Source organism: Carya illinoinensis, chromosome 1 (genome assembly GCF_018687715.1).
Source record: "Carya illinoinensis cultivar Pawnee chromosome 1, C.illinoinensisPawnee_v1, whole genome shotgun sequence".
NCBI classification, from domain to species: Eukaryota; Viridiplantae; Streptophyta; class Magnoliopsida; order Fagales; family Juglandaceae; genus Carya; species Carya illinoinensis.
In genome coordinates, this window is record NC_056752.1 from 51,048,194 (window position 1) to 51,061,458 (window position 13,265).

The window sequence follows — 13,265 nt, forward strand, 5'->3', positions numbered from 1 at the left end:
AAGTTACAACATCATGTCTCGGCAACATTTTGCTAGTTGCAACTTGCCCCTGCTGTTCCCCTTCCAAACCGCCTTGTGAGTTGTGAAGACTGAAGGGAGAGAGCAGAGTGGAGCATCCCAATCTCTCTCTCTCTCTCTCTCTCTCTCTCTCTCTCTGCCATGGACAACGAAATCCTAGCACCTCCGTCGTCGTCTTCAACAGCTTCAATGACTAATACGAATCTTCCACCGCCGGAAGACGCTTGGTTTGACCCCTACCAGAAATTGCTTCCTCATTGGCAGTCCCACTCTCACTCTTCTCACCAGGTCCTTCTTCCTCTTTTGCCCTTAACGCCAAATTATCGTTTCTCTTTGTAGCTTAATTTGTTTTCAGTCGTGGTCTTCTTATTTTTCAACCCCTAACGTTTATTTCTTTTTCATTGCAATTTAGGGTTTGCTTCGGCTTTACTCTGTTCTTATTACATCTCGCAGTATTTAATATTTATTGTTGATTTCAACGAGTGCCTCTACTCTAATCGGATATCTATAATTTTTTTCAGGTCATAATTTCCGCAGTCGCTTGGTTTGTTTCGATGAGGGATATTTTTTTGTTTGCAAGGAAAACTTTTCCCTAAATTAGTTGAATCATTTTTAGTTTTTGTAGATCTTTTGTGTGTAACGGTAAATTGGTAATTAAAGATACATCGTATACTGGGCCTAACTAATAAAATTAATTTCCTGCTTAAGCAGATGGATGCTTGTTTTCTTACAGATTCTTTTGTGGCCTTTTGAAAAATGGATCCATTAAAAATATGAATTTTGGTGTAGAGAAATACGTCACTGGAAAATAGTCATTGAAATAAATGGAGCTTTACAAAATTTCTGCCAAGAAGATTCGGGGAACTCTTTTCTGGAAAATAACCGAGAACTTTTAAATCTAATAAGTATTTGTGTGTGTTGGTAATTGATATTTTTTTATGTGAATTGATAACGTATTATTCTTATTTCCTTGTTTTTTTAACACTGTACAAATTTTCTCTTGTTAAGAATCCCATTGTATTTTTTGTTTATTTAATTATAATGGTGTTTTATATGTCAATTTTTTACCTTTGGAATTCTTTGTGTAGTCAACAATCCCAATTTCAATCTCAAGAGTAAATCAAGTCGATGCAGCAAGACTCGATGTAGAAATGTCAGCCATGTTGAAAGAGCAGCTGGTTAAGGCGTTCTCTTTGATGAAGGTACATCTTACAACTTATTTTGATATTCATTGAAGCAATTAGTAGCATAGACATAGCTATTGATGTTGACAAAGTTATTAGTAGTATAGATATGATACTGCTGTGGGAATATTTAAAACGTTTACTTATTTTATTGGGATTAGCCAGGAATGTTATTTCAATATGAAGCAGAGCTTGATGCTTTCATTGAATTTCTTATTTGGCGATTCTCAATTTGGGTAGATAAGCCTACTCCTGGAATTGGTCTAATGAATTTGAGGTATAGAGATGAACGTGCAATGGAGACAAGAGGAAAAGGTATTATGGTATTGACTAATATGAATATCCTATTACTCAGCCTTTTTCACCTTTGTTTATGACTTACATTTCGTACCTATGCTTTTTGCGTGTCATTTTCCATACAGTTAGGACAGGTTTGGAAGGACCGGGACTCACTGTAGCTCAGAAAATTTGGTATTGTGTTGCTACTGTCGGTGGCCAATACATCTGGGCACGCTTACAATCATTCTCTGCTTTTCGTAGATGGGGTGATTCTGAGCAGGTACAGTTTTTGTTGGTCCATTTGCTCACCCTATCCCCCCCCCACCTCCCCTGCCAAAAGCCAGTCTATCCCAGTTGTGCTTTCATCAAGGATGGAGGTGGATTGAACTGGACCTAATTTCGTCTCTGCATTTTCCTCAGAGGTCATTTGCACGGCGAGCATGGATGTTAATACAACGTATAGAGGGATTACATAAAGCTGCCTCATTTTGCAACCTGCTCATATTTCTTTATACGGGAAGGTATGCTTTTAAGTCTCAAGCCATTCTATTATTGGGTTTCATCTGAATCTGGTATATGGAAAGTTGTAGTAATTCTTTAATGGTTTAGGCATTTGAACTAAACAAACTGTATCAGAGCAAATGAAATCATTGAGTGGAACAAATGAATAGTGAACAAATTATGTTAATATGGAAGGTAGAAATATTATTGAGTGATGTTAGAATTTTAATAAAGTGTTCAACTGTGTGCTGATGAAGTACTTATCCAAAAAAAATACGTGCTGATGAATTAGATAGTTGATTGGTCAAATGTTTTGTTACTGATCAATGTGATGAAAAGGCTCAACATGCATGCCTAATAGTCTCTTAGAGCCTAAGCACAAAATGCAAAAGTGAGGCACAAACCTATGTGAAGTGAGTGTTGAGAAGCATGACAATTAATAGTAATTCCACTGCAAATTCAACATTATTGCTATTCTGCATCTGCAACAAACAATCTGTTTATATTATATACAATTTCAAATTCAACCACCCAAATAGTAAACATGTGATGCGAAGCATGGTTATGTTAGCTACTTGCTACCAGTTGGGTATAAAAAAGAAGATAATGGTAATTTATGATATGTTGTAACATATCTTCATACTTTGCAAAATGCTTTTCTGATGCAGGTACAGGAATCTTATTGAAAGAGCTTTGAGAGCTAGGCTCGTCTATGGGAACCCTAATATGAACCGCGCTGTTAGCTTTGAGTACATGAACCGGCAGTTAGTGTGGAATGAGTTCTCGGTAATTTTACCCTTCTTTGTCTATCTTAGTGGTTTAATTTTATAAAACTGAGCACTAATTCTCCATAACCGAGAGGAAGCACTGAATTCAAAATAAGTTCAAGTCTGTGAGGCTTTCTTTTAGAATTTACTTGAGTCAGTTGTAACTTGGTCCAAGTTCTTCTCTGTCCAGGCAAAGAAACCTTGATCTGCTTCTTGCTCCAAATTGTGAAATTAGGAAGTCCTTGTATCTTGCCATTATTTTTCTGTATGAACCTCTGCCATCCGCATACCAGCATGCATATTTTTTTTTTTTTTTTATAATTAATAAGAGAAATCATATTCCACGTAAATAGGCATAGCCCATACCAGCATGCATCTTTAGTATGTATTTGTGTTGGTTTGGATTAACTAGGCCTGTTTAGGAACTTCTTTCAAATTTGCTTGGCTACTGCCAATGGCTTCTAAATCATTGGTGAATAATCTCAAGACGGTGCTGGAATTACTTATTTAATTGTTTTCCTAAGTAGCCGGAGTTTTGCTACAAAAGGGAAAATATAGTAATAAATCCTGATCCATAAGTTGTAACATTTTATAAAGAATTTAGTGCGAGTAAAATGCACAGATTCTGGAATCTATGAAGCTATCCTTATCACATGAGCCAGACATGCATGCTTTCTTAGAGTCATCGAGATTATAGAAAGCTAGAAAACACTTTCAGATTAACTGACTCATTGCCTTTTTCATTTATTCCATGTGGTATCTAGTTCTTTCTTTTTTCCTGGACTTCAATATTTCCACCTGTTCCAAAATTTATGACCGTTCCTTTTATCCAAGCTGAAGAAACATTTTAGATATTTGGAATTCTTGTTTTCTCTCTCTCAGCTTCTTGAAGTACAAAGCTAAGCTATTCTTGTGGATATGATCCAGTTTGGAACTTACTCTTTTGGATCTTGGCTGGTGGCAGGAGATGCTGTTGCTGCTGCTTCCTCTTCTTAACTCATCGTCTGTAAGAAACTTTCTTCGCCCATTTTCTAAAGATAAATCTTCAAGCTCTGCAGACGATGACACTGCTTGCCCCATCTGTCTGGCCAATCCAACCATTCCATTTCTTGCTCTCCCTTGTCAGCACAGGTATTTCTTTTCTTCCCGTTATTGGAAATGATGGGCTGTAAATGCAATTGAACTTGATTATTTAAGGTATATTTTATTCATCAGTCTATGCAAATAATTAGGTGGTATTGCGTAAGGCTACCCTTTGAAGATTTAAACGGTGTAGTTTTTCTTGCTTGCAGATACTGTTATTACTGCCTTAGGACTCGGTGTGCTGCAGTTGCTTCATTCAGGTGTTCCAGATGCAGTGAGCCAGTCACTGCTATGCAGCGGCATAGTGGCGTGAGCAATGTAATCCCAAAAAAAGATCATTAAATAGGGAGAATGAAATAGATTGAAACATTATTATAGATAGGGAATGTGTGTAAAATAATGCTGGAAAGAAATAGCACTTTTTATTTTTTTTCTTCCCTATTAAATTATCATTTAAGAAATCAATTCTATGTAAAAAGTGTTATTCCACTATTGAGTGGGATGGTCCATTCTTTGTCATCTTTCCAGTGTATTAAATATTCCGATGCCCCATTGTTTTCTTGGATTAGTTTTTCTCCCAGCATTTCTTTTTTAAATTTTTTTTAAAAGAAGAGGGCGGTACACAATTTTATCAAATTCATTATCGATTCATTTGAATAGTCGAGAGGAGGTCTTTCCAAGGATCGGTTGCCTCGGAAGCCAATACGGTTGCCCTTTCGGCAATGCCAAAGGATGATTATTGTGCTTAATTTCAGTGTATTTGGTACATCTTTTGCTTATACGTTTCTATCGTTGAATTGAGTCACGTAGATAGCATGTTAATTGTGTTGTCTGCATAATGGCAAAAAATGGGTTTATCTGTAACCAAGCCTTTTTACTTTCTAAACCATCAATTATTTTAGTATCTGTTTCACACGTTCTCTGTGGCCGATCTGCTTGGTTCTTTCTTCCTCTCTCAATGTATTTTTAACTCAATCATCAGAAAAGGAACTAAAACGCGGCCCAAGCACAAAGATAATAAGACTATTGATCGGGAGCTAGAAAGTTAAAACGATCTTGAATTTCGTGCTGTGCTTGTTTTGATTATTAGCGATTGGTTTCGTTTCAATTTGATACGAAGCACAAGGAAACAAAGCAGAGTTCCTTCTTGATCACTTTAAGGTCACTATTGTTTTACAATATTGTTAGCCGTACCATCTGTGATTAATATTGTTGGATTATTAATATGGGCTGATCTTTATGTGCTAAGATTCTCTATCTAAAATTATAATTTATATTAATCGAATCCAAGAACCGTGATTCTTTGTTCCTTACAAGTTACAAGCCGTCGCATCTACTGTGCTGTAAATTCACATGCCTTTTACGGATACCTCTGGATCTATGCCTCTGGATGTATGGTTATAGACAAGCTGCTGGGACTGGGACTGGGACTGGGACATATATAGACAAGCTGCTGGGACTCGGACATTAATGTTATAATCAGAGAAATATTTGCGGTGAATGGTGATAGGTGTGCAAGCGTGGTGCAAAAATTTAAAAAAAAAGTTAATAAATATAGAATTTATATGAAAGGAAAATTAATTTTTTAATAATATATTATACTCTTTTTTAAAACGACTGTACAACATTTGTACACTTTACGACTATACGTAATATTACTCAAATAAATTAAAACATCTTCAACTTAAAAAAAAAAAAAAAATCATTTTTTATCAAATAAATTGCGGAATAGTGATTCGACCGTGAATAAAAATTGTCTTTATTTACTTGATGGAGTTAAAGTATCCAAATCTTGAAAGAATTAATAGACGCATTAAGTAGGTTCTACAAATATTAAATACTGCATGGTTGTACGAATAAATTTATTTGGATATAGCATGAACTTCACATAATTTTTTAACACGATATTTGTCTCTCAGTAAACTATAAATGCATTTTGACAAATTAGAAGTCCAGTGTAATAAAATAGATCCGCTTGTTTGAAACAATTAAACATAACATTAGTTGATTAGGCAAGGTTATATATCACAGGATTAAAAAAAAAAAAAAAAAAAGTAAAAAAGGAAGGGAAATATCTTCACTAGGAGGACCCTGAAAAAGTTGCCCTAGCTTCCTCGTACACTAGAAGTAAAAATTGTTGCGATTAGGTTTAGGTATTATCGGAAAATTACGTGGTCAAATTGGAACCATATATATCATGCATGTAACACGTACGTACACTCACCGACCGTTGGTGCGTGTATATATATAAAAGTGATGAGTTTTGTTATATACAAGCACAGTCGCGTATTAATCTGTATATTAATACTGATTTATTCATATTTAAAATTTAAATTAACACTGTTTTCAATAAAATCTATTTTTTGACCAATAACATCACATTGGTGCACACATTGGTACACATATTAGTGTATAATTATGCTTGCAACTATATTTTTCCAAAAGTAATTAATGTTACGTACAATGATAGAGTGTATAAATATCGTGTAATCATTTTAAAATATAATAAGATCTATTATTAAAAAATTAATTATATTACATCATTTTTACATACTCTTTACATATTCCACTGATGTGACGGAACTCAACATTTATTTTATATTAAAAAATAACAGAGCTATAATCACATCAATAAAGCTCGCAAAAAATATGCAAAAGTGACGTCATAGAATTTTTATCAAAAAAATAATTTTTTTTTGTTGCAACTTAGAAAGATATGAAGTAAAGTCATCGACTGAGAAGAGGAAATCTGAAGTATGTATTATTTGGAGTTACAACTCTATATTTATACATGTAAAATACTGAAGGCTATAAAAATAAATACATTATAGCCAACGTAACTAATTAACAGAATTGAACTAGTAACTAACTAACAGAATTGAACTAGTTATTTAATAGTCCCCCTCAAGATGAATTGTATATATTATGTACATTCATCTTGGACAAAAGAGAAAAGAAAGAATTAAAACCCAATAGTTTAGTTAGAATGTCTGCAACTTGATGAGCTGAAGAGACATGTAAAGTTCAAATGATGCCAGCTTGTATTTTCTCCCTTATGATGTGACAATCTAACTCAATATACTTTGTTCTTTCATGAAACACTGGGTTGACAGCAATATGTAAAGCAGCTTGGTTATCACAGAACAATAGTGAAGACTTGAAAAGTGTTTGATGTAAGTCTGAAAGTAAAGAAGTAATCCAAGTGATTTCACATACTGCACATGCCATGGACCAATATTCGGCTTCAGCAGATGACCTGGACACAGTTTTCTACTTCTTTGATTTCCAAGACACAAGTGAATCTCCAATGAACACACAGAAACCAGAAACTGATCTTCTTGTGTCAAGACAGTTAGCCCAATTTGAGTCAACAAAGGCTTTTAATTGAATGGAAGAGGATGCTGAGAAAAAAAAGTCCTTGTCCTGGAGCCTTTTTAATGTATTTCAGAATTCTTATAGCAGCCTGCATGTGTGGCACTCGAGGTTGATCAAGAAACTGGCTGAGATGATACACAGAAAAAGTGATATCTGGCCGTGTATTGGTAAGATACAATAATCTTCCAATAATTCTTCTATAACTTGTGTTGTCTTCTATTAGCTCCCCATCTTCCTTGCTGAGCTTACAATGAGTATCCATAGGAAAATTTACTGGTTTGGAACCAAGTAAACCAGCACTATCTATCAGCTCTAAAGCATACTTTCTTTGACATATGGAAATGCCTTGTTTACTTCTAGCAATTTTCATACCTAAAAAATACTTGACAGGTCCAAGATCCTTCAATTTAAACTGATCATTAAGAGCAGTTTTAATTGATTCTACAGCTGCCATGTTGCTGCTAGCTAAAAGTATATCATCTACATATACTAATAAAGCAACAAATTCAGTGCCCTTTTTCCTTGTGAATAAGGAGTAATCTGACTTGGACTGTTGAAAACCAAGTTGAAGTAAGGCTGCTGTGAATTTGGAATTCCACTGTCTAGATGCCTGTTTCAGGCCATAGAGTGATTTCTGCAATTTACACACTCTAGTGTCCCCCTTTCGAAGATATCCAGGTGGTAACTTCATGTAAACATCCTCATCTAAGTCTCCATATAGAAATGCATTGTTGACATCAAGATGAATAAGATGCCAACCATGTATTGCAGCTAATGATAAGAAACACCTTACTGTCACCATTTTTGCAACAGGAGAAAAGGTTTCAAAAAAATCAAGACCCTCTTTTTGAGTATATCGTTTTGCTACTAATCTTGCTTTATATCTCTCAATGGAACCATCAGCCTTATATTTAATTTTATAAACCCACTTACAACCAATTGAAATTTTATTTGGTGGGAGTTCAGTGAGTGTCCAGGTGTGATTTGATTCTAGAGCAGCTAGTTCAAGGGACATAGCTTCTCTCCAATGAGGGTGATGGACAGCTTGATGATAAAATTCTGGTTCTATTTGAGATGAAATGGATATGCTGAAGGCACGATGTGAGGATGAAAATTTTGAGTAAGATATAAAATCAGAAATGTTGTAAGGAGTACTTACTTGCTTACAGAGCATACCTTCAGGAGATGTGTTGAAGGTAGAAGTTGCAAGGTGACAATGATAATTCTGCAAATATTTAGGAGCTTTATGCTGTCGAGTAGATTTTCTCAAGTGAGGAAATTGAGTTTCATCTTGGATATTGAATTGGTTTGGTATGTTTGGAGAAACAATGTTTGGTAAATCCATGATGTTAGGCTCAAGTTGAGATACTGTTTCAGAATGAAGTGTGGGCTGTCTGTTTGTAGTAGATATTGTTTCTGGAATGTACTTGGGTACTACAACTTGAGATGAATCAGAAGAGGATTTAAGTTCAGAAAAAAATGGAAAAACTGTTTCATGAAACACAACATCTCTAGAAATGAGGAATGTATTTTTCTCAAGATTAAATAATTTGTATCATTTTGTACCAAAAGGATATCCTATGAATATACATTTTCTGGCTCTAGAATCAAACTTGGATCTGTTTTGAGTAAGAGTTGAAGCATAACATAATGAACCAAAAACCTTTAAGTTTGTATATGAAGGAATTTTTCCATATAAAACTTCATGAGGTGACTGATTATTTAGAAGAGGAGAAGGAATCCTATTTATTATATATGTGGCTGTGAGTATACATTCACCCCAGAATTTCAAAGGCACATTTGATTGAAACCTCAAAGCTCTAGCTACATTGAGAAGATGTTGGTGTTTGCGTTCTACTATGGAATTTTGTTGTGATGTTTCCACACAAGATTTTTGATGGATAATTCCTTTTGAAGAAAAGAAATCTAACATGTTAAACTCTGGACCATTATCTGTTCTTATACACTGAATTTTTGCTTTAAACTGTGTAAACACCAAACTATAAAAAGAACTGAAAATACTTCTCACATCTGATTTAGACTTCATGAGATATACCCATGTTGATCTTGAATGATCATCAACTATTGTTAGAAAGTATCTAAATCCATCATGGGTAGGAATTGAGAAAGGTCCCCATATATCACAATGCAGTAATTGAAAAACAGAACTAGCATTGTAATTATGAGTATGAAATGACAATCTTTTCTGTTTTGCTAAAGGACATACAGAACAATGATTTGTATGTACTTCTTTATTTGAAAAAGAAACATCTAGAATTGATTTAGAAAGAACTTGCAATTTAGCTAATGATGGGTGGCCAAGTCTACAATGCCAAAGATGGAATTTTGATTTTATTACTGAGTTGGTATTTGAGAAGGGAGAAAAACTATCAACAGCATTAGCTTGTGGTTGTTGTAGTAGATATAGACCAGCAACTCTGCTACCCTTCCCAATCATCCTCCATGGGGTAAGGCCCTAAATATAGCAATCATTAGATGTAAAAATAAAACAACATTTCTGATTGGAGGTTAATTTGCTCACTGAAATCAGATTATATGAGAAAGACGGTACACATAACACATCTTTTAGGATTAACTGATCAGATATTTGTACACTTCTAATATGTGTAACTGGAACATTTTCACCATTTGGAAGTTGTACAAAAGAATTGATTTTCTGAGTAATGTTTGTAAAACAATCAACAGAATGAATTATGTGGTCTGTGGCACCTGTATCGATGATCCAGGTGTTTGAATATGTATTGTTTGACATTCTTACATTAAAGACCAAGCTGGAAACAGATTGATGGGATGAATTTATACCTGCTGAAGAGGATAACAGGTTAGGAATATAAGAAACAATTGCTGCTTGATGAGTATCCTGAGATGGTTGTTTGTTGTGGATTAAAGCAAGTAATTGCTGACATTCTTCTTAAGAGAAAGGCAGTGAGTTTGTGGATTCAAAAGAATTACTCGAAGATTGAGCCATGACTTGATTGGCTGTGGAAAATCTCCCTTTCTGTTGTCTATAGTTGGGAGGATACCCATGGATCTTGTAGCATTTATCAACCGTATGGTTGGTCATCCCACAATGAGTACATAGCAGTTTTTCTTTTCTTCCTTGCTACCTCCCAAAATTCTGTCTATGAGTTTCTGTCTTCTTGCTCAAGAATGCTGCTGTTTCAACATTAGATGAACGTGTTGATCCAACTTCTTGTTGTTTCTCCTCTTGGATAATTAGAGAAAATACTTTGGCAATCGGTGGCAGTGGATCTATAAGCAAAATCTGTCCTCTAATGTGAAAGAAATTTTCATTCAATCCCATAAGGAACTGAATAACATGCTGTCTATGTTGATATTCTAAAAAAAATTTGACAGCACCACAACTGCAAGATTTTAATGCTCTACACGTACAGTTGGGAATCTGATTGTAGTTAAGTAGTTCATCCCATAAGCACTTAAATTTTCGATAATAAGCACTTACAGATAACTGATCTTGTGATAGTGATGCAAGATCCTTCTGTAGTTGAAAAATTCTTGGCCCGTTTTCATGAGAAAATTGATTCTCTAATTCTTCCCACATTTCTTTTGCAGTTGTTGCATATATAATTGTTCCTGCAATGTCCTTTGAAATAGAGTTCAAGATCCAAGATAGTATCATGTTGTTGCATCGCTCCCATGATTCATACAAAGGATCAGAATCAGCTGGCTGTTGTATGACTCCACGGATGAACCCCATCTTGTTCTTTGCCTTCAAGGCAATTTGCATTGATCTACACCATGTGTGGTAATTATCTCCCGTGAGGACTTGAGAAACCAACACAGAACTAGTCGAATCTCCATTCTGCAGATGATAGGGATCCGCTAGTTGATCACGCATGTAAACTGAACTAGAGTTCAGAACTGAATTAGAGTTTGGCATTTCATCAGCCATCGCAGCAAAAAAAATGGAACCCTATAGTTTCATCACTGATACCATGTTGCAACTTAGAAAGATATGAAGTAAAGTCATCGACTGAGAAGAGGAAATCTGAAGTATGTATTATTTGGAGTTACAACTCTGTATTTATACATGTAAAATACTGAAGGCTATAAAAGTAAATACATTATAGCCAACGTAACTAATTAACAGAATTGAACTAGTAACTAACTAACAGAATGAACTAGTTATTTAATATTTTTCATGTAAATTTCGTATTTACTCATTTTTATAAAAATAGTTATGCCCGACTTATGCACTTCATTACCGCAAAAATCATTTATATATATATATATATATATATATATATATGCGCGCATGGAGTAGAGATTTCATATATATACATGATGGGCTTGCATGCAATATTTTGAACTACTTAAAACGAATATATATCTCAGCATGCCTCTCATTTGACATTTGGGAATGTATTATATTTTCTTGTAATTGGTAATAACATTTAAAACACCTACGTACACCAAGTCATCGTACGTACGTACTCATGTGCATGTATATCTATATATGGACGTCGTAAATTAAGTACTAGTGCGCGCATGGTGTTTCCCACTAAATTAATAAGACGATTGATTTATTATTTGTTTTTCATTTACTTAATTAATTATTTTAGTATTGGCCGGGTAGGTCATTAATATTGATTGTAATTAAGTTGATGGCTTTGTTTCTTTAATGCAATAATAGAAATAAAAACTTAGATGATTAAGCTGATCATCGATGATCTCTTTGTGCAAATCAAATATACTATATATATATATATAGGGACCGATCGAGCTAGCTTGCAATTAATGGATTTTAATCCAAGAGATGACAATCACTCCGTTAAAGCATTCTTAGTGTCCTGGCCGGCCAGCTAGCTAGCTTGATTCAAGAAAAGAACTAAACAACACGGATCGTAATTGATTATGGTTCTAGTGGACCCGTGGATCAGCCATTCTTTCAAATGAATAATCGGCAAGATCGTGAAATTTATTAAATAAATAAATAAATAACTTAACCGGCCATAAAAAGATCTTGAAAATAATCATCAACCTTTTGTCAACATCCTTGAGATCAGTTTCTTAGCTAGCTAATCTTCCTAAGGAATCAAAGGATCGATGCTCTTTCATCTCTCTCTCTCTCTCTCTCTCTCTCTCTCTCTCTCTCTCTCTCTCTCTCTCTCTCTCTCTAATAATTCAGCTTTAAATTTGTTCGGAAATAAGGTTCAGCTTACAGTTTATTTTTGTAATTTTCGATCTTCAAGATTATTTGAACCTAAGAACGGACGGACCTACCGGACCTACATTATATTAACGGGGGCACAGCCTTTCACAAATGTTTATATATATATATATATAAGTGTCATAGCCATAAAGATCAGATTATATTTTAAAAGTAAACTCATAAATTTTGTAGTTAAAGTATTTCTCTGCATGTGTATATATATATACAGGAGGTATTATTTTGCATGAACTCACAAATTCCTTTTGAGTTCTAACCCTTTATTTCAAACACACAACACCCCACCCCCCCCCCCCCCCCCCCCCCCCCCCCCCCCCCCCCCCCCCCCAACAAAAAAAAAAAAAAAGAAAAAAAGAAAAAAAAGAAAATTAAGTTTGAATTGTATGCATAATACATGATAGAATAATATTATTAGGTATAAGTCTCAAATAGACAAGTTCCATATAAGCCATTTGTAAAAAAAGTATAGTCCACTAATAAAAAATAGTTTTTTTTTTCACTTTTTTATTTTTTATTTTTTTATTTTTAATGTGGGATCCACTTTTGAGACTTGTCTATTTAGAACTTATACAAATAATTTCTTTACATGATATATAGGGCACTAATTCTGGAATTCTTATGAGCTCCCCAGCCAAAGTTCTTAAAATCCCCATATGCCAAAGACCAATAAACATCTATATCCGTGTGAAATATATATATATATATATATATATATATTGTAAGTATAAGAGATTTTATTGAAATAAATGTATAGGCGAAGCCAATCATATACACAAGAAGTATAAAAAAAAAAAAACACTTAAATACATTCTAGAAAACGGAAAGTGACATCAGAAAATCATGAAC

The 13,265-nt window shown here is 34.4% G+C and overlaps 1 protein-coding gene across 2 annotated transcripts; it reads left to right on the top strand.

Moving 5' to 3' along the window:
- On the top strand, positions 1-4,400 carry LOC122282237 (peroxisome biogenesis protein 2-like). 2 transcript variants are annotated; one of them, XM_043094195.1, is made up of 8 exons: positions 1-306; positions 1,107-1,220; positions 1,364-1,517; positions 1,625-1,761; positions 1,902-2,002; positions 2,651-2,768; positions 3,714-3,946; positions 4,042-4,157. In XM_043094195.1, exons 1-7 carry the CDS (start codon positions 160-162, stop codon positions 3,909-3,911), a joined length of 969 nt encoding a protein of 322 aa, XP_042950129.1. In that variant the 5' UTR covers positions 1-159; the 3' UTR covers positions 3,912-3,946; positions 4,042-4,157. The 2 variants fall into 2 exon arrangements, with proteins under 2 accessions (XP_042950129.1, XP_042950124.1); XM_043094190.1 differs by having other exon boundaries at positions 4-306; positions 3,714-3,880; positions 4,042-4,400.
- The last annotated feature ends 8,865 nt before the right edge of the window (positions 4,401-13,265 follow it).

Excerpts from the sequence above, each read along its gene's own strand:
- LOC122282237 (XM_043094190.1), top strand. The coding sequence starts at position 160 with ATGGACAACGAAATCCTAGCACCTCCGTCGTCGTCTTCAACAGCTTCA. Across the intron at positions 1,221-1,363 it reads AGGCGTTCTCTTTGATGAAG|CCAGGAATGTTATTTCAATA; the intron begins GTACATCTTACA and ends TATTGGGATTAG. Across the intron at positions 2,769-3,713 it reads TAGTGTGGAATGAGTTCTCG|GAGATGCTGTTGCTGCTGCT; the intron begins GTAATTTTACCC and ends GGCTGGTGGCAG.